At 37.1% G+C, this 21,140-nt stretch overlaps 2 protein-coding genes across 2 annotated transcripts in view; one reads left to right on the top strand and one right to left on the bottom strand.

Annotated features, from left to right (window-relative positions):
* Window positions 1-2,846: 2,846 nt before the first annotated feature.
* LOC140241027 (retinol dehydrogenase 8-like) lies at window positions 2,847-6,887 on the bottom strand. Its single transcript, XM_072320796.1, has 4 exons — window positions 6,623-6,887; window positions 5,204-5,383; window positions 4,691-4,784; window positions 2,847-3,174 (listed from the first exon to the last, which is right to left on the bottom strand). The coding sequence occupies exons 1-4, from the start codon at window positions 6,885-6,887 to the stop codon at window positions 2,847-2,849; spliced, it is 867 nt and encodes a 288-aa protein (XP_072176897.1).
* Window positions 6,888-10,747: 3,860 nt separating this feature from the next.
* Window positions 10,748-21,140, top strand: part of LOC140241222 (patatin-like phospholipase domain-containing protein 7) — a 36,124-nt gene continuing 25,731 nt past the window's right edge. The window contains exons 1-9 of the mRNA XM_072320974.1: window positions 10,748-10,892; window positions 13,451-13,532; window positions 14,267-14,340; window positions 15,328-15,416; window positions 16,754-16,903; window positions 17,743-17,902; window positions 18,899-18,979; window positions 19,747-19,875; window positions 20,676-20,756. Of these exons, the coding sequence (XP_072177075.1) occupies window positions 10,797-10,892; window positions 13,451-13,532; window positions 14,267-14,340; window positions 15,328-15,416; window positions 16,754-16,903; window positions 17,743-17,902; window positions 18,899-18,979; window positions 19,747-19,875; window positions 20,676-20,756 (942 nt within the window). The 5' untranslated portion in view covers window positions 10,748-10,796. The remainder of the gene's footprint in view (window positions 10,893-13,450; window positions 13,533-14,266; window positions 14,341-15,327; window positions 15,417-16,753; window positions 16,904-17,742; window positions 17,903-18,898; window positions 18,980-19,746; window positions 19,876-20,675; window positions 20,757-21,140) is intronic.

The following is a 21,140-nucleotide window of genomic DNA, read 5'->3' as shown; positions in this document are numbered from 1 at the left end:
TCTTCAAGTACTTTGTAGGCAATAAGGTGATGATGACACCCTCATAATCAAGGATAACTGCCTGCATCTATGTATTCATCTTATGAAGAACTGATCAACACTGCAAGAATTTATTCAACCCCCCCAAAGGCCATGATGATTTTCAAAAGTGTCTCATTTGAGAAGCTTTATAACCCTTGACTGTGTAATTCCTCATATGATGTAGGGGCAAATATCACCAAAAACACATTTATGATGTTAAAAAGTCAAATAACAAATATGACCTCCACTACAGGGCTCACACCTGTAAATAAAATGGACTGTCCCAGACCCCTTCACAAATTCGTACCAAAGATACCAAAATAAATGAAAAAAAAAAACAATTAAAAATCAATGATGTAGTTTGGCAAAAAAAAAAAAAAAAAAAAAAAAAAACCTGAATAGCTGTAGACATTGAGTATGAATTCCTCTACAAACTGCATTTTGGTTGGAAGATGAAAGCTTCTCTGATGGAATTTGAGGGGACTATATTTCATTGGGTACGTGTACGGAAAATAGGTGATTTTTTGAGTGACAAGAACTCGTAGTCTGGCTTTGCGGACCCTTGGACAGAATTAGAGCAGAACAACCCACCCTGGAAATTTGATGGATGAAACGGTATATCTCACTTATTCAGGTTAGTGAAGATGAAACACCTCATTTCTCCAAGCTATTTTACAGAATTTTTTGAAAATTGAATTTTAACAAACGTCTGAGGTGTATGATATTTGAGAGGGTTAAACCCCTACGACGAGTACATTAAGGATTACTATTAGGCTTAAAACAGAGGATTCTAATATTCAAAAGCTCACTTTACTCGCAGAGATATTTGCTCTTTTGAAAGGTGATGGTCATATTAGATGTAACCAAAGCAAGTTGATTCCTACTTTTACTTGAGAATTGAGAATCGTTTGAATAAACATTCAAATTCAGTTTCACTTTGATTTTTTTCCATGAGGAACATACATAAAACAATACATATCCATATTTGAACAAAAATCTGCAAAGATGGATATGCAGCGTATTGTTTTACTCAATGGTGATGGTACCCTGAATAAACAAACAAACAAACAAACACACACACACACACACACATACTCAGGAGCGGGCAATTTATTCTCTTAAAACTGTCTTTCTTTGTCTTACTTGATGGAATCAACAAAGTGAAAATGGTATACGTAATAAAGGAAAGATGAAGGGCTAAGTGTGTCGAGTGGTAAACCAAGTGAATTAGGTGCAATAATGTATTACCGTATAGGCTTGAATTGATACTTAAAATACGTTGGTGTGTCTGATTGTCTGTAATCATGCTTCTGTAGGTATGCAAGTGATTGTGAGTACTTATGCGTTGCTATTGCTCGTTTATGTATTTCTGAGCGGGGGTTGGTATATTAACATATGATCATAACCTGATATATTATATATTATGTGTGTACGTTTATAAAGAGACTATTGAAATCAACTAGTGGCAAGCAAGACCAATAAAAGTTTCTCTCTCTCTCTCTCTCTCTCTATCTCTATCTCTCAGTACAATGATGACAGTGTAATACTACGCATAAATAAGAAAAAAAAATATCATGTATGTTCATTTATTAAAATGCGTACATATACATACAAATAAATTATAGAGATACGAACACAATGCAAACAGTGGCAGCTGTAATCTGTTGATTTGGAGTACATTAACAAAGTCACGACAGAATCAATCGAGTATGTAGTGTACTAGTACATTATGCTCCATAAACATACATCGTAAAATAACGAGGTTGTGTATAATGTACTTGTAAATGCATTACTATGATTCAAAACTTAAAATATACTGTATACTGTATATACAGAACTCAGGCGTTATCTATTGCTGGGGTCATTTGGAAATTTAGAAATGTGACTGCTCAGCTCAAAACCAAGAAAAAGTTGCAGATTAGGCTTCTCTGTATATAATGGAGTGACATGGTACTTTGCTCCTGATGCGACAATTGCTCCGGTCTTAGTTTCTCCAAGGACTTGTAAGGGTTGTGATAGGGTTTTGATTTAGTTTAATACGAGGATTAGAATTAGGGTTATGTTTGTGGTTAGTTTTTATGTTTGGCTTAGCCTGCAGATATTTCATGGAAGCAATTGTTGCAGGAGCAAATGTTATGAAACACTGTAATGGACCAAAACCGACGCATTTTCTTGTCTGTTTTACCTGGAAGAGCACTTTTACTTCTACCAACTGCCAAATTATAAAAAAAAAAGGCTTGGAAACTAAGTCAAATTCGAGATATAAGCAGTTGTTGTTTTCACTGGGAAATGTAACATGTTTTCATTGATACTCCTACATAGCAATGAGTGACCCTAATCTTTAAATCCTCTTTTCTCCCTTTTCATTGAGACTGCAGCGCTTCCAAACTTTCTCTTCTTTCAATCACTTTTTAATCGGTTACGATGGTCCAGTTCTAACAAGTTATATACCTTTTTAAAGCTTAGAACAAATTCTTTTAAACTACAATGTGTATGTAGAAAAGTGGAAGTTCATTTTGGCTTATTTTTGTGGCTTTTGAGCGGGGAGGTTACAAAATGGGTCTGTAATCATCATTTAAAGGGGAATTCTAGATCAATGAGCACTTAGTAAAGGTGCAAAGTTAAACCTGTTTTTCTTAGAGTGTAGCAGCAGCAGTTCATAGTTACCGTGTTTGAAAATAAGATATGAAGAGTACAAATGAAATATGCTAAATAAAGCTAAACCCTAAATAAGGTTTTACACTCGGCTGTTACCAGGCCTACATGAAACGTCGTACTGCCGTTCTTCACCGGGATCCAGAACATAAACGACGCAGGTACAGAATTTACGAAGTCCCAATGAGGTCGCGTAAAGCTGAGATCGACGTCTCCCCCGTGAGATCGGCAACCGCTTCGCCAATCGCCACCTCAACGTCAGGGGGAACAACCAAGTGTCTGAAAACCGGACTGTCGACCTCCACGCATTTCGTCATCAAGACGTCGACCACGTCATCGGCTTTGATGGTGGGAAATTCTGTCATTACTTCATGGAGACGTCGAAGTTGACGTCGATCGATGTCGTCAATGGTATCGTCATTGATCTGGGCGTTGATTTCGGAACACACTCCGGTCAAAAGTCCTGTGTTAACCTGATCAGGCTCAACTACACACACCCTGGAGAAAAACCAACAGTATTTATTAGTAATCATGGCTTAATCTCAATCGGAACATTCATTATGCAGTGTTATGTTACAGTAAGTCTTGCTATTTATTGCGCAGAATCCTTAAGTTTGACGTTCTGATCATCCTTTTTGGATGTTAATCTAAAAAATGTAACTTTATGCAAAGAGAAGTAAGTAATCGTTACAATGAAAAGTAAAATTCGTCAGACATGTGATTGTATTCTCCTAATATTTTTTGCAATGCGCCGGTAAAAAGCAGCAAGAACCAAACGAACTCCGTGCGTTAATAGCGCCCCCATATTTCAGGGGAAAAAATCAACGAGCGCCAAGCTGTCGGTTTTCAATTAGCGTTTAAGATTTCGATAAGTTACCCTGTCTTACGACAGACATGAGAAAATCTAATGGTCATCACCGTGTCCAGTACATCAGTGCATACAACTAGAACTTAGTTTATAGTTTCACAGTAGGCTCGAATAATATCTTGTCAAAGAGTATTGGAGCATTGAGATAAAGCATTGAATTGCTTGGAAATTTGAGCATGCTAGTTGTATGTGCCGACGGATAATGTATTCAAAACACTTATTTCGCTGTGTTTTAAATGCTCAAAACAACTGAACTCCTTCCGTACAGGCCAACATCGCAAAGCATATTCATCAGCACATTCCAACACGAAATCTTCGATCATTATCACATTTTTTGTCAGTTTTGGAGCTTATCATCTTACCTTGATTCTTTTCAAAGAGGTCCTGAAAATCTTCTTCTTAGGCATTGATGATTGAAAAATTTCTTGTCAAGCGCATGGAGAATTAATAATTATTACACGCTTTATAAAACTGAATTTCTATCACTATTCAATTCAATTCAATTCAAAGTTTATTTCATTTTTCGACAAAACATATAAGTTACACTTCTTTTGACAACAGAGAATAAGGTAAACAGAACATTATGTATCGAAAAGAATATAAAACAATTGAGGAGGACCACATAGTAATTATACATTGTAGTAAAAAAAAAAAAAAACAGAAGTGATCGAAATATAGTACATGTATAACTTTGCTTAAAGTGCGTAAAATGGAGAGACCCACTAAAAAGACAGAGCTTGTAGAATGTGGGCCCCTCTGGAATAATAACATCAATGGAAAAATTAATTAAAGCATTATAAATACTATAGGAGAGGAAAAAAAGAGGAAGAAGTCTGGAAGCCCACTGAGAACTAGAATCACAGATAAATACACTTACTATTCACAGACGTGAACAACATAGGACAAGACTAGGCAACAAAACTATCAAACAGACGACTACACGGTCAGACGACTAAACAGTTCCTCGGTTACTTATCTTCAAAGCTGGTCAATTTGACGATTGTGTCTAGCGATACAAACACCAAGATCCTCATTTTTCCGTTTCGTTGACGAAACGAAATGTACCATTCTTTAGGAGTTCCTTTCGCAAGGTGCCATACCTTCATGTTCATACAGACGAAATGAAAGATTTCAATGAGCTCTTACCTGATATTAAATGACTTGATCGTTGAGAGCAGTGATTCGAAGAACCCTTCCAAAGCGAATTTCGAGGCACAGTAGATACCGCCATAAGGTATACCTATGAGTTGAAATATGGATACAGATGTACAGATGTGTATACACTTATCTGCTGAGTGAAAAGACAAATAGATAAAAACATACCTAAATTTGAATTGTTTCTATACCCCGTATATAATCACTTATTATAAGATACATCAACATCATGTCTCACTATCTGCTTTAAAAAAGAATGTTAGACAGACAGATGAATTTAACTATTGTTTTTCATGTACTTAATTGTGTATTTCGACGTCGCTATTCTGCTTTTCCGGATCTAATCAAGTGGACACATTTCACTTATCCTTAACTAAGTGTCTTGTTTTTCATAACAGGTGAACTTGTTTGATTTAAATAGCGAAGGTTGCTCTGGCCATAATTCCATGCACATTATGCTTTATTCTTCAGTTATTAACGAAGGAAACTACTGTATATCCGTACCTTGCTTTCCTGCCACACTGGAGACAGCAATGATTTTTCCCGCTTTTTTCTGCTTCATGTGAGGGAGTACCGTCTGAGTAAGTCGGATCGTGCCGATTGTGTTCACGTTAAAGATTCTCTCGATCCTGGCACGTGACACGCGCTCTGGAAGCCCAAAAGTTGCAATTCCAGCTATGTTTACTGTATTGGAGTGATGCCCAAAAGAATGATGAACACAATAAGAGACGTATGCCATGGAAATTAGTGACGAATACAGTACTTTCTTTCTTCAGTGTGTTGCGAGCCGGGGTAACTTCATTGGCACAGGTAGTTGATGGTATTTTATCAAATCTATCTCCAAATCATGCCAGAACCTGATAGCACAAAATGAGAGCGATGTGTGCGAGTTTGAGACCGAGTTCCATCGGGGTAGGACCGAAGGAACACGCTTAGGCCTTACATTAGATCCTGTCAGTGCTGCCGGTTACAGTTCTTCGGAATAACGAACATTCGGAAAAATGAATTGTAATCATCTGTACACATATCACAGCTTTTGGTATTGTTAGTTACTCTTAAATTCACTCCCAAATACGTAGCAAAGCCTGAAATCTCACACGGTAAATCCGAAGCTTTACTAAGTTCAGCGCGCACAAGGATCTTGATTTTTAAACTGCCAGTCGACGCAGGGGTGACTGAGTCTTTGTTTTTGGAACAAAGAATCTAATGTTGGTAAAGCATTTGCAAGTTTCATCTGCAGTAAAAAATAAAAGATTGGAATTTGGCTCTTATGCTTGATCCCTTTGATTCCATGAGTTAATGCCTTTAATCTTATGGATGAGTGCAAAATAATGTTTGAGTTGCATGCACTTCTGAAACGATTCTACAGAATTCTTTTCAATGAATTTACATTACGTCTCAATAAATTGGTACATTTAATTTCGTAATGAATACAAAAATGTCTCAAGTTTACGCCATATTTTGTTGGCTATATTTCACTGTAGGCCTGCTTTCTGATTGGTTAGATTGCACGTTTTTATTTCCAGGGGCAATATGCGCCAGTTGTTACCTCATTTTCTTTTTTTTTTCTTTTTTTTTTCTACATCCACAGTTTCTGAAGGTCCACTGGCTGCTGGCGCTGTCGTTCGTTCAGAAATGTCGCGTCATTTTGAATTTTTGTGACCTGCAGACGAATGTACAATTTCGCTCTTCTTTCAGTTTCATGAACATATTAGTTACGTAATCATGCGATTTTCCCGCCCACTCTCCTGATAGAGAATGATGTTCATGCGTTCATGCACAGGTCTTTCACGACGATGTCTCATAAATTAGGAACATGATACAATTTAATTTGATACACCATACTTGAAATGACCGACAGCTGGAAAACTGGTCATTTAATGATGATTTCAGAAGACTGTGGTCAGAGACTAATATACTCACAGAGAATATCGATGCGTCCGTGCGTTTTAATGACGTCATCAACTACTCGTGTGATGTCTTCATCCTTGGTGATGTCCATCTCCTTGATGAAGATCGTCTTATCAATATCATCCCCAACGGCGGCAACTAACTCGGCCTTTTCTGTCATGGCAATAACGGTAGCGATGACAAGGTAGCGTTGATCGGGGTCTTGTGCGAGACGTCGAGCCGTAGAGAGCCCGATACCCGACGAACATCCAGTCACAAACACTACTTTAGGAGCCATGGTAACCACACCAAGTCAACCTATAGTTCCTTTGTATGAGATAAAAAAAAAGGGGCGATGTAGTAATTGTCTACACCCCATATGGAAAGTGTCGGCGTATACCGTTCTCTACAGTAGTCCTATTGGACCCCGCTAGCATGTTGATTGGAGGTAAATTATTGCTATTCATTAAATATGTATTTTTTTTATATTTTTTTTTTACAAATACCTGCTCTAGACAAGTCTACAGATTTTTGTTCGAGGAGTTTTGTCATGCTCCTGGTCTTCTTACATTTTTTAAAAGTAATTTTCCGTCTTCTCCTCTTTCTCCTCCTTCGGCTCCCCCTCTTGGTTATATTGCTCCTTCTCTTGCGTGTTCACCTCATACTGATTCACCGATATTACACGTTCAGTTCTCATTCTCCCACTTGCCACTGCCACTCTATTACTTCCTACGAGAACAGAATTACTAGGCTCTACACTAATATCTCTTCACTCCCACTTCCCTGCCATCACCACCACCATCACCACTGTTAATATTGCTGCTGCTTATTACTACTACTACTACTACTACTACTACTACTACTACACTCTAAAAACGCAAATGTTGAATCAACATTTAAAAGGGCCGAGGAGTGACAGCATTTTTTTAAGTGTTGCATCCAACTTTTAAGATAACATTTCAAATGATGAATCTAGCAGGAAAACCAACACTTTGAAAATGCTGTCACTCCTCGGCCCTTTTAAATGCTAATTCAACATTTGTGTTTTTAGAGTGTATATACTACCTTTGTTATTACTTTCTCTCCTACTATTTCTACTGCTATACCTCTCCTACTACTTCTACTACTGCCACCGACTAATTTAACCACTACTATAAAACTACTGCTACTACCACTACTACTACTTACTACCACTTTATAGTAGGCCTACGACTCTCATTCCCGTAGGGCCACCGGGGCTGACATATTCCTGCGCTCCGAGTAGTCCGAGGTATAGATATACCGTATTTTATTGAACATAAGGCCTGGAAGCACAGCTCACAGGTACTCCTACCGCAGGTTTGCCAGTTAGTTCTATGTATGCATTCGTCGACATCATATTATAACAGGCTCATCACCATTTTTTAAGACTGTTTTCATTTTCTATCCCTCTATTGATCTTTTTCTTGACTCCCATACAATACGTCCAAAGTCCGAAATATGCAATTAGGACCTGTTTGACTGATATGAAGACTCAAAAATTAAACTAAAAGCGCAATGTCCTGAGTATGTTTTCTCTTGTTCGGTTATTTTACACATCTAGGTCAGCAAGAATATCAACAACTAGATAGCAATATTGAGTCTTCTGGCTACATCAAAGCTATGTGTATGCCTAGTTGGAGCATCAAAATTGTATCTGCTGCATGTTAATTCAAACAAGTTATACCCACCTGTAAATAAACTTCTCCGGGATGCTCTATACAGCACAGTGCATTGGACTCTGTGTGTCTATCTCCGTGTATTCTAAAAGGAGCCTTCCTCTCTCTCTCTGGTCCCTCTTATTTGCCTGCTGCGAGAAGACGAACAGCATATTTTTGACAGTAACGTGGGTTCGCTGCGACCTCTGTGACTTTTGGTCAACAGCGCATTTTCATTGAGGATGAGAATAGAACTAGCTAGAGTTCAAAGTCCAAGCAGGTAGTAGCAATGCGCGCATGTGCGAACACCATTTATGAGCAATGCATTTTTTGGTCCATCCAATGTATATCTTTGTCTTATATACATTATAAGTGAAAGTGCAATCAATAATGTGAAAGTTCTTGCAGTTTCCAATTAAGAATCTGTAAATACACGGGGTGTGAATTAAGGTTTGAAGTTTATTGATGTTTTTACCCAAATTTACAATCTAAAAGCACAACTGACACGATATAGCTACAGATCGATCAAGCAAAAACATCATTGATATGCACATCTACTCGTATAAAATAGGATATGGGGAGAGATATATTAACCATTGTTAACTATAAAAGCTAACTTTTGGATGCTGTGTAGAAAGTACGTTTACTATCGAATTCCTTCCCTCCAATAAGTGTCGACAGTTCTGCTTAGACGAGAACTATATGGACACTGAGTAAACCCAGTACCTGTATGGATATCGGTGTTTCCTGTGAAAAGTTTACTGCTATATTTCAGATGTTCATAAGGAACTGGTTAACAATAGTTATATAGGATTAGATTCCTGGATACCTGGTTTAAATCTTTGTAACCGTCATTACCCATTTACGTGCTATTTGCTAAATATTTTTTGATAAATGATTAATCATAGGCCTATATATCAAAGCTGTGTCATACTATCATTGTATATACTGTGAAATGACTTTTTTTTTTTCATTTTGTATAGCTTCCTATGACCACTAAAAAAATCTAGTGGAAACTTTCTTTAAAAATAGAACTAAAAAACTTCTTTGATATGTTATCAGGAAGTTTTGTATCTTGGAAAATGTCAATGTAGGCCTATGGGATCATATTTTATGGGCCTACCATATTGTGTTTACTTATATTATGCATATATTATGCCTATGTCAGATATGCGTATCTGTAAGTTTACCCATCTTTGCACTGTTTTATGAGGAGTTTAGACTTTGTCAAGCTGCTTTTATTTGCCATTGCCTTTCTGTTGTTTTCATATTTTGTATTTTGTTTTTGCTTTATGTTTCAACTTTCTGCCAATAAGGGTACAATATAATTATATGGATCACTCTTGTTTTGTCTTGTTTTCTTGAGTTCCAGCATACCCAGCCAGGAAGAGATCTAGAAGGCCAAAGGTGCGTTACGATCATTAGATGGACTTTATCATAACCATTTGTTCGTAAGAAGGGTTACTGCTACATATGTATTGGCAGAAACGCCCAAGCCAAGGTGGAAAACCTCTTTGAATCCATGGAAAACTATCACTGAGGTCGAAAATTAGATATTAGATTTAGATTTTAGATTTTATTCGACTCTTCCGACCCCATTCCGGGGTATGAGAGTACAACACATAAATACAAGATACGGTCATTACAATATAAAAAGAATGCATGTTTGTGATATATTACAATGATGTATATAAAATAGTCTATACCTACTAAACATATATACAGTGATATATAAATTGGCAAGCAAGGTTAACTAATCGTATGAACCATACGACCAAACAATCGTGACATACAACAACAAGATATGTACTAAAGATCGAGTATCACTGGATGCTTAATTTTTCTACCACTACGAGTTACAATATTTTCTTTCTTAACTACAGTACACTCAACTTGCTCAGGCTTCTGAAAACTTGCAAAATATGTCATGATCAGCCTCACAAATAATACTAGTCTTTTAAGCTGTCCTAAATGCGAGCATGAAAATAATCTGGACATGTGTAATGAGCAAGGACGTTTAACCAAGTAATGATTGCTTAAATATAACTTTCTTTCCTTTTCAAAGAAAGGGCAAACGAAAACATAGTGAAATTCAACACCCGTTTCATGTCTATCACAACAAGGGCATTGAACATCTCCTTCATCAAATGACTGTACAAATCTTCTATTATTAACTGGCAACTGATTTGACCTACATCTAAAACGGCTCAATGAAATTCTATCCCTCTTACTCAACTGGACTAGATACCTTTCAAAAAGACTATTCGTCTTAAAAATCCTATAATTTAAACATACTCTATTTGACCAAACATTTGCCAAAAAAAAAAAAAAAAAAAAAAAAAAAGAAATAATCAACCAAGCTTGCGCCTAGCCTGCGCGAATTATGCGGCGCCCCGCCCGCTAGATGCCCGTGCATCCTACCATGACCTAGTGCCGTACCTATTCATGCAGTTCTCGTGATTATTGAATGCTCGTCAAATGCAAGTGCAGCTGAAAACACATCGCCTGTGGACTCACAAATCTCGGAGAATATGGATTCAGAAGACGAAATGGACGAATTTGAAACACCACTTGAGCAAGGCTTTTTGCCCCCATCTAGTTACTATTTTGATACGGAGTATACGACGGTGAGTGTGATTTCTACCTCGTTTGACTTATTTTCATTACTAAATTGCACAGAGTAGCGCAGTTACAGTAAACTGTAGTCCCATATATACAAATTTATGTAAGTATTCATTGCTCTCGCATATTGCATCCAAAATACTAGTAAACTTTATAGTCTAGATCTAGATTTATTCAGCACGGTAATACCACTTTACTTTGTAGATCTGTCACTTAGTAATGACGTGAATTTTATCGGAAAAAAAAGTTCCTTTTGTATCCACCACTCATATTAAATTTAATGGCATAAATTGTTTAGTTTGTATAGATCTAATTTAGATCACGGATCTACTTTGTAGGGTTGGGGGTACCACGTATCGACACCCTAAGGATCTGTAGCTTGTTTATTCTAAAAATATAATACAAATCCGCCTAATTCTTACCTCAAATATGCCATAAATGCTGCAGTTTTGAATGTCGTGACCGTCTCGTTGATTATGAATCTCCGTTTTAAAATAGCGCAATTTTAGTGCGTGCGTTCCGTTTTCTTCGCGCAGCTAAAGAGGGAACCTTGCGATCGGCACCCCCTCTCCTCCATACAAGGTATACACGTGAATTTCACAGCATAGGTAATACACGTGAATTTCACAGGCCATAGGTAATACACGTGAATTTCACAGCCATGCGTCGTTACTGATCGGATGTGTAATTTTTAGCTTGGTTTGTTTGAGTTTGATTTTCGTTTCTTCGTTTTTATTGTTTTTATAGCTAATGACACTTAATCCCACGTGTACTTTTTCGTTCTATACACAAACAGCCATGATACGCAGGGTGTCGATGGGAAGGTGCCCTGTCGATAGGTGGTGCCCCAACCATACTTAGTTAGAATATTAGTCTATACCATACTTAATATCTAAGAATCAAGATTTGTTTTAAAAAACAACAACAAACTAACATTGATTGTTAAATGGTGGTCTATGTCTAGCTCAAGTATGCCCCGTCTTTGTTTTTGTTTTGTTGTTACTGTTCACCCATATCAAAAAGTACAGTCCTTTTTAAGAACATGGGATCCTAGAGCTCACGAAGCATGCAGTTTTATGCCATTAAACCGCACAGCACAGAAAACATGAGTTTGTTAGTCACCGCATCCAGACGATTGAGTAGCAGAGGGGTAAATGTTTAAAGTTCTGTATAACTTTATACCCACACAACCAGGTATGTTACCAGGTATGTATAGCCTAGGATCTATAGGAAGGGCATACAAAACAAACTTTTTCCGTCTGAAGGAAAGAGTTCCTTTGACACCCTTCCCCATAATGGCATAAAATTGCTTGTTTTGTTTAATTTGTTTTGTTTTTCCTCTAATCTCACATGTATTAATTATTATTCAGCATTTACCCGTTTAAGACTAGTCCTGAGTATACTCAGGCAGGTGTGTAAGGTAACGTGTTAAAAAAAAAAAAAAAAAAAAAAATGGCTATTCCTCAATGGCCCGATTTCACGAAGGTGGTACAATTAAAACCATGGTTTAAACCATGGTTAATGCAAATTTCTTCTGGGTAAATATGATTGACAGATTGCGTATGCCAACAGATGTCCAGTAGCAAACGTGCATTGATATGCGCATGTCAAAGGTACGCCTATTTCACACTAATTTTAGACCATGGTACAAATTTTGTACCATGGTCACACTAATTTTAGACCATGGTACAAATTTTGTACCATGGTCTGAGCTTAAACCACTTTCGTGAAGTTAGGCCAAAGAGTCGAGATTATGAAATGAATATCATGATTAACTAAAATCTTCAACCTATCCCTATGACCCTAACCCCAACCAAACCTTCATTTCCCAGGACTCCGCCATCCACTGCAGACCCTATTCCTTCAAGTTTCCAACCCTAGCCGGCAAAACAGGGGTCGCACTTAACTTTTTTTTTTTTTTAACTAGCCAGGCGGACTACTTAGAATCAATTTTGACACTGAAGCAATATTTTGGCTAGCCAGACGGACTAGTAACTTAAGAATTTTATGATTTTTAGCTAGTCCGACGTGATTTTGGGTGGCCAATGGCCAGCAGACCATCGCCAATTTCGAACCCTGCAAAATGCATGGTTGGAAGCAGCATTGCCTTCCAGCCATGTCTAAAAGTTGTTGTTGTTTTTTTTTCTATAATTTTATGGGGGTGCAAAAAGGACTTCTTCCCAGGTTCTCTTTTTAAACAAACAAAAAAATACCACAACTCTATTGCTTCTGTTCAATCATAGTGATGCAAATTACAGTGCACTCCCGTTATAACGAACACGGTTATAACGAAATTCCGGTTACAACGAAATTAAATTTAGGGCCGCAACATTATCCACTCTATGTATTTTTATTGTTTATTCATTCGGTTATAACGAAATTTTGTTATAACGAAAGAAAACTGCCGGTCCCGAGGACTTCGTTATAACGGGAGTCCACTGTACTTTATGATATTGAAAAATGTTGACATGGAGTAGAGTTTTCCTGCCACTGAGTGCAATGATGAAGATGGTTCTGTGTTAGACTATTACAGCAATAATGCCCTTTTTCCTCTTCCCAACAGACATTCATCATGCTGTTCATCATCATTGCTCTGCTCCTGAGTCTTGTTGCTTTCCTCGTCTCAGTTATCCTCAAGAGGAGATGTAAGTCACAGTTAGCTGTACATAGACCCCCATGACTGAGAGAAATATTGTACAGATGGGTCAAACCCACTGTGTAAGAGCAATTCTAAAATTTCAGCAATTCTGACTATTCTGCGTACATTTTTAAGATTAGACATTGCAAAATATGATTCTTGCATCTTACCTGTTCACTGGTGAGTGCTATTGATGCTGAAACAGATTTACACGGAATGAGACCTGGAAGAATGTATTGTGGCCTCAAAATGAGGGTTATAGAAGTGAAAGAAAACCTGTCCCCACATTTTTTTTTTTTTTTTGTCAGTTAAATGTATAGATTTTAAATGTTTAAAAGATGTTTTTCTAAAAACTCAAGAATACAGTGACTCAAAATGGTGTGGGTATAGCCTGTATAATGTCATATCCAGGTCATAACTATTCACAGTCTTAACTCCTTGAAAGAATGTACGTATGAGGGGAGGAATTGTTCCTATACCATCAGATCAGCCCGCAGGCCCCCCACAACAAAACTTTCTGAGGCCCCTTCTACTTCTCAGCATTCGCTCTTGTACTATTTTGTTCCAAACACTATGATTAAGGCTTGCCCACACAGACCGTAATTTGACTAAATAAACTTTTGTTGTTTATTTCTTCATATTAGTGTCTACACCATGGTAGCAAGAAGTCTAGCATGCATCTATAGCACATGATGAGTGAGTGCTGCATTCTTGAGAATTAACTCTCTCAATTCATTACAGATCAAGCACAACCAAAGCCAAGGTTCAGGAAGAGAGATAAAGTGATGTTTTATGGAAGAAAGATGCTTCGCAAGGTATGTGAAAAGGACCATGATCTTCCATGTCATAGACTGCTTGACCTGCCTTGATACTCCTCCAGTGTTTCTAATGTGGCTAGCCTTCAGTAAAGATGTTTTGTTTAGAAGTTTTGTTTGTTTGTTTGTGTGTTTCTTTGTAGCTTTACTCTGACCATACAATCAATAGTGTATGAAGATAAAATCTGCTTTGTAGGAAAAAGCAAACTGAACTAGTTTTTCCCCAAAATGATGTCACCTGACCAAAAAAAAAAAAAATAAATAAAATAAAAAATAAAATACCTTTGCTGAAAGGGACAGTTTCATCCAAGCGTATAATGTGGATTGAGTAAATGCCACAAAATATAAATAAAGCTCACAATGAAAATTTTAGGAAGGTATGACAATTTCTTCAAAATTTATGAAGTTTACAAGTTTGTTTAAATTAATGTGCCTGCATTTTCTGTCTAGGACCTCTGTGGCTGTACAACAATTTGTAGAACCACAATGATTAAATGATTGAAAAAGAATCTACAGGACCAATTTTTCTCAGACACTCAAGAAGCACATGACCTACAGTGTAGCTCCTCCGGAAGGCTCAAAGAATGATATTTGCCTGTACGTATCTCAATAACAAATCAAAGAAAGGTGCGTCTTTCAGCATTCAGCATTGATATTTCCCTGTTAAATATGTCATTTTCTCTCGAAACAGAAGAGTCAAATAGAAACAGCAAAACAGAGGCAAAAGCACAGAGGATTGAAATGAGACAAAGTTTAAGAATGCAAAGATCAAGAAATGATGGTCTGTAGGCTTCTAAAACTTACCATCCTCTTCCTTATCATCACCGCCATCATCACCATCAATTGTCATCATCATCATCATCATCACCATCATAATTATCACCATCATAATCATTATCATCGTCACCATCATCATCGTCATCATCATCATCATCATCATCTCCATCATCATTCTCTGCATCATTGATCTTCGTTGTCATGGTACAGGTGAAGTCTATATCAGGGCCGGTGTACTCTGTCCAGAGGAAGATGAGGAAGAGGAAGGAGTATATGGACCTAGCAAGAACCATCAGGGGGTGAGTTTTGACATTTAACCATTTCTGCGTCAATGACTTTCGAAAGTATGTACAATACTGTGAGGTTTTCTGTGCCAATCATCCTTTATAGCACACAAAGGGGTGAAGATGATTTAAGAGATTCAAGATTCAATATCATTTCATCATATGTTTAAACATCTACTGAAACCAAAGTGAAGTGGTAAGTGCAGTGTCACTTATAGAAACAACTGTTCACTTTTGATTGTAAACCAAGTTGTTGAAGGCATCAAATCTTGAAATTCCCAGCTTGTCCTTCTGTGCAGTAGAAAGCTGTTTGGTAGACCTTAAGTCCCATACAGGGTCCATTTTGCATGATATGGCAGTTGATATACATGTATACATTCTATATATGAATTTGTGGACTGTACGTGCCATACACAAGCACTGCATCGCACATTAAAAAGAAAAAGAAATTGTGTGAAAAATCATACTTTGTAAGCTCAAGTTCTGTGATCACTGTGCAAATGAAATTGGCCTTGCTTGTTGCAACTGTGGTTGACTTTTTATGTGGTATACTTACCTTTTCTTTTCCTGTGTTAGAGATAATGCTCTTTTGTAGTCAAGGTACTGATAATAGTCTGTGAAAGTAGGTTCCTGTGCTTATTTTTTATGCAATTGATACCAAGTTTGAAAGAAATGTGGTCTATATTATCTGTGAATGACGCATTCATTCGGAACCTCCTTTGAAAGGCAGGTACCCTTTTTAAAGAACAAAGCAAAGCAGAACAAAAACACAAAACAAAACAAAAAAAAAAATCTGTATCTTTGCCCATATTCTATTGCACACACCTACAGATTTTCTCCGCTGGAATCATTTTTGGAAACTTTGTAAGCAGTAAATCACAAAATGATCAATAAAATATTGGGTGCTATCAGTTAACCCTTTTCACTATGTACTTAGACATGATTGTTCCTACCAAAGTTGTGAACCACCACAATCGGACCCTCAAGATAGTTATGTAGTAATTATATGCAGTAGTGTGGGTTGCCATTACAGTATCCAGTATGGTGATTAAAATACTGGTACTATGTCCAATACAGACTATTTTGTCAAGCTCCATGAAAAGTTTTGAATGTGAGTTTGAGGAATCATGGCTGTTGTTTCTGAAACTTGGGATTTTCAGGATAAGGATAGATCTCAAGCCAGTAATACTACAATTTGATGTGTAGCTATGCCACGTTGAACATCTGTTTGATGTATGTATGTACATATATTCCATAGGGAGATATATTACCATTGCAATCTGCAGATATCATTGGTGTTTAGGTATTTGTTTGCTTACTTGTCTATTTTTGTTTGTGTGTTTACCCTTCAGTATTCTCCAGAATACCGAGAGTGACGGCAAACCAATGCTCCAGATAAAGGAGCCACCTCCAGCAATCCTTGAGGCAGACTTCCGTGAGCTTCAGCTTCCCCCAGAATTCAGGATACCCACCGAGGTTCTCTACATGCTGAAAAATATCAGGTTTGTGCAGGGGGAAAAAAAAAATATGAGGACATTAATCTGTAACACTGTAGTGGATGAACTAAGTGGATATGTTTATTTGGAACCTCATTTATGATATGGGTGACACGTAGATGATATGCCATCAGTATCAAATATAGATGACATCTGTAATTCTTTGTGTAAATGAAACAAAAAAACTTTCAATTTGTTTTTTTTTTTAAGGAGATGGAGAAAGGACAAATAGAAACAACTTTTAAAGATTGTATATCCCATTTGCACACATTACAAAATTTTGTATGGTTGAAGAATTATGTCTCCCAACCCCAACGTCTTGCATGAAATCATATGGTAATATGCCTCCAAGTTTTTAAACAAGAAATGAAAAACTAATCTCATGCCACTCGAGAATACACTTTCTTTTTGCACGAAGAATGATGGTTGAAAATTTTCCAGGGTTTTGAATAGATTTGTTTGAAATCTAAAGTATTATTTCCCCCTCCATCATGAAGAAGTTTCCAGTTTTATATTTCTGAGAAAATTTCTGCATTACCTACCTTTATAATATATCAGCTTATGAAGGGAATCTAATTTCCAGGGTTGCAAAAAGATGCACATGAACTCTATTTGCAGAATGATATCTGTTCCACCCACCATTTTCCTGCTGTATGTTGAAATTTGTAATGATACTCTTCATATACAGGAAATTATTTCTGGTAGACTAGATGAGGCAGGAAAGACACAGTAACCAGTTGTGAAGTATGATTATCGCCTGAGCTCTCTGTAGTCTGCCATGCTCAGAAATGTCTCCAAGGTCATTCAAAGTTTTGATTTTGTTTTTAACCATTTTCATTTGCCAGGGTTTTCGGTCACTTTGAGAGACCCCTGTTTCTTGAGCTCAGCCGCTCCGTCGAGAGTAAGTTTCTTCCAGCAGGGGCGTATCTCTTTCAGCGAGGCCAAGCAGACGACAGCATCTTCGTTGTTCAGAGCGGTCGCCTGGTCGTGTATATCACAGAGCCTGTGAGTGTGCCCTCTATAGTTTCTCCTCTTTCATTGTTCTAGTAGAGGGTTCTAATCATTCCCACTTTTTTTTTTTTTTTTTCACTGCAGTCTTTGCATTTTCATGTCTTCATCCATGCCAACTCTCTGAATGAGATTGTGATGGTGTACTGTAACTCTTCAGTGTACCTTTGAATTGTTACTCTTTGATGGTTTGGAAGATTTTGTGGATATTTGATGACTTGACTGTAACTTTCAATTCTACTCAAGCCAACACATGTTTCCTGGCTGTAAGTTGGAAGTGTATGTATGTTTACCATATTTTTTAAAAGAAATTTAGCTGTGCCTTTCTTCACTAAAGCAAATCATTTTGTGATATATGTAGACACTTTTGTTGTAAATAAATCAGACAAGAATATTTCTGGTGCCACTTCCGGGTTTCATTTCATTTTTTTTCTTTTTATTTCTTTTGTTTTTAACGATAAATAAAGGGGTGCGTGCGCCTCTTGCGCCCCCCTTTGGATCCGCCACTGATAATGATAGTGCTTCGTACTTGATAGGAGTTGATATGATAAACGTATATTTTTTTCATATTTGTAATGTATATGAGTTAGTACAGTGTAAAATTCATACAATGTCAATGAATATCTGACTAATTATGAATATGTCCAGAGTTTGATATAGGTTATGCATTTGCCTGTTTTTTTTTTTTGCACTTTAAAATGTACATAATGTATATTCAGTATAACACTGACTTTTTGCAATTATTTTTTTTTACAAAAAATATATTTGAAATAACATCTGCATTGAATCGAATTGAATTGACTTGAGTTTAAGGCCGACAAAGTATAGAATCAGGAGATGCAGTGACCGTGTCTGTGTGCACACACACCTCGTGATTTCCTGGACTGTTGCAATGCAAATAATTAGACTACTTCCCCTGTTCACTCATCATATACTGATGCATGGTGTATTGTTTCAGTCTCTCTGTGTTTGTTTGTTTCTGTCCCATAACAGGATGGATCAGAGTATGAGGTCAAGGAGGTCACACAGGGAGACAGCGTCCACAGCTTGCTCAGTGTATTAGATGTCATAACGGTACGCTTCTTGGAAATCACACCAAAAACTTTATCATATCATCATCAGCTTTCCCTTTGAGAATGTATGAAAGACACATACCCTTTTTTAGACTAGAAAATTATGGGGGGAGGGAATTCTGGCAATCTACCAGTAATAACACATAAACACACAAAACAAGTCTTAATAGCCCCAGATATTCATATTTGTGTTGGTACATTTAAGGGTTCTCAGCTTTCAGTAAGTACATGTAAGCCTATATTATGCCCTTCAATAGTTTGTTGCATATTAGTCGATCATTTATAGTGTGATTGAATTCTAATGGAAGAGAGCAAAATAATCAAGTGTATACATTGTTTTCTGAAGTTTGTGGTTGTTTTTTTCAAGCAATGCTGTACCACTGAAACCCTCTAGATCTTTCAGAAATCAGTGTAATGGAAACATAGTACAGTCTCATGATCTTTGGAACATTTTCTATATTTGCGTGCATTACAACAGTGCTTTGGACTGTTATTTTTGGACAGATTGAAAATCCAATTTGGTTTCAATAATCAGTGAATGGTCACCAGGAAAGATTTGACTGTTATGATTATGCTGTCCACTGTTGATTTGTAGTCAGCACATTTTTGGACAGATTGAAAATCCAATGTGGATTCAATAATCAATGCATGGTCACCAGGAAAGATTCGACTGTTTTGATTATACTGTCCACTTTTGATCTGCAGTCAGCACATTTTTGTACAGACTGATAATCTAATTTGGTTTGGGCTTCTTTTGGTTGGCTTCAGGGCCATTTAGCTCCGTACAAGACTGTTTCGTGCAAGGCGGCAGAAGATACCACTGTCTTGAGACTTCCAGCTGTGGCATTCCAGGCAGTCTTTGAGCAGTACCCTGAATCCATGGTCAGAGTTGTTCAGGTAAATACTGGATCTAGTTTACTACTAATCCAATTTCTTTCCAGGTAAATGGGATATAATTAACTTGACAAATATTCTTGTTCGTATAATATCCCAGTATATTTCAAACTGACCTTACTTTAACTTTTCATATTAAAAGCTCAAGAGAATCATCCTGTTAGCCAGGAAAAGAAGAAGAATATTATAATAAAGTTATTCAAAATTTTGGATTGCAAACTCTTACAACCATTTCTGAACTTGTTTTGAACTGTAACTAACTAATTATCAATGATAATGTATGTACATGTGAGCTGTAATACACTGCTATTTAGTGAACTTTGTGGAGCTCAATCTTATTTGCTCCCTCGGAAGGGTATGTATAATCTTGCTGGGGATGTTGCTCATTGAAAGCGATGAAGTGTAAAAATCCTGTCATTGTGAGAGATTAAGGGGGCTTTAGATTTTTGCAATGGAGATGTTTGGAAGCAAAAAACCTGCTCTGCGCTTGCGCAAAATTGCTTCTCAAAAAGTGATCTATTTGTAGCTTGCATCATCTTAGTTTTCACTATCTGTTCTGGGCTATTTCTACGTCTGCTCAATTTATGACGCAGAGAGCTACTTGATGCACTGATCATATGGGGGTGCCATTTTATTTTTTTTATAGGTTGCGTACTCATGTAATCTAAAGCTACGTTTCAGCACAAAGCAGGGAGAGAGGAGAACGTCCAATGCAATCAGCGTCTCAAATGTCCGCGCCGCAAATCTAAAGCTTCCTAGTGTAAACTCTATTCAAAGTTATTTCATTTTCTCCCTAATGACAGATGATGATGATTCGCCTCCAGCGCGTGACCTTCATGACCCTACAGAACCTCCTCGGCCTAGATGCAGAGCTGATTAATACGGTAAAGAAACTAGCATTGTCAGACCCCAAGTGGAGTAACATTGATATTTCAATACCTGGCAAATCAAAGACAGTAGTATAGATTTGCAGAGGTTGATCAGTCAAATTGTCTTTGGAAATAAATTTATAGATTGTGACATGAATTAGTGGGTAGATGCTCTGTTTGTAATGACAAAATTATCAAAATTTCCCTGCCGGGGTGGCTTTCAGAAATTTAAAAACTTATAAAATGAATACCCAGTAGTTGTATGCAGTACTTCTAGCATACATGTAGAAAGAAACATGAGCCCTTTCTTTCTTGTGTTGATTTGTCTTTTCTAATAATGAATACATGCCAAAATACTATGATCAGAGTTACATTTGCAATGCTTTCTAGATTCTGCTG

This window comes from Diadema setosum, chromosome 17 (assembly GCF_964275005.1).
Source record: "Diadema setosum chromosome 17, eeDiaSeto1, whole genome shotgun sequence".
NCBI classification, from domain to species: Eukaryota; Metazoa; Echinodermata; class Echinoidea; order Diadematoida; family Diadematidae; genus Diadema; species Diadema setosum.
This window is presented reverse-complemented; position numbering and strand designations above follow the sequence as displayed.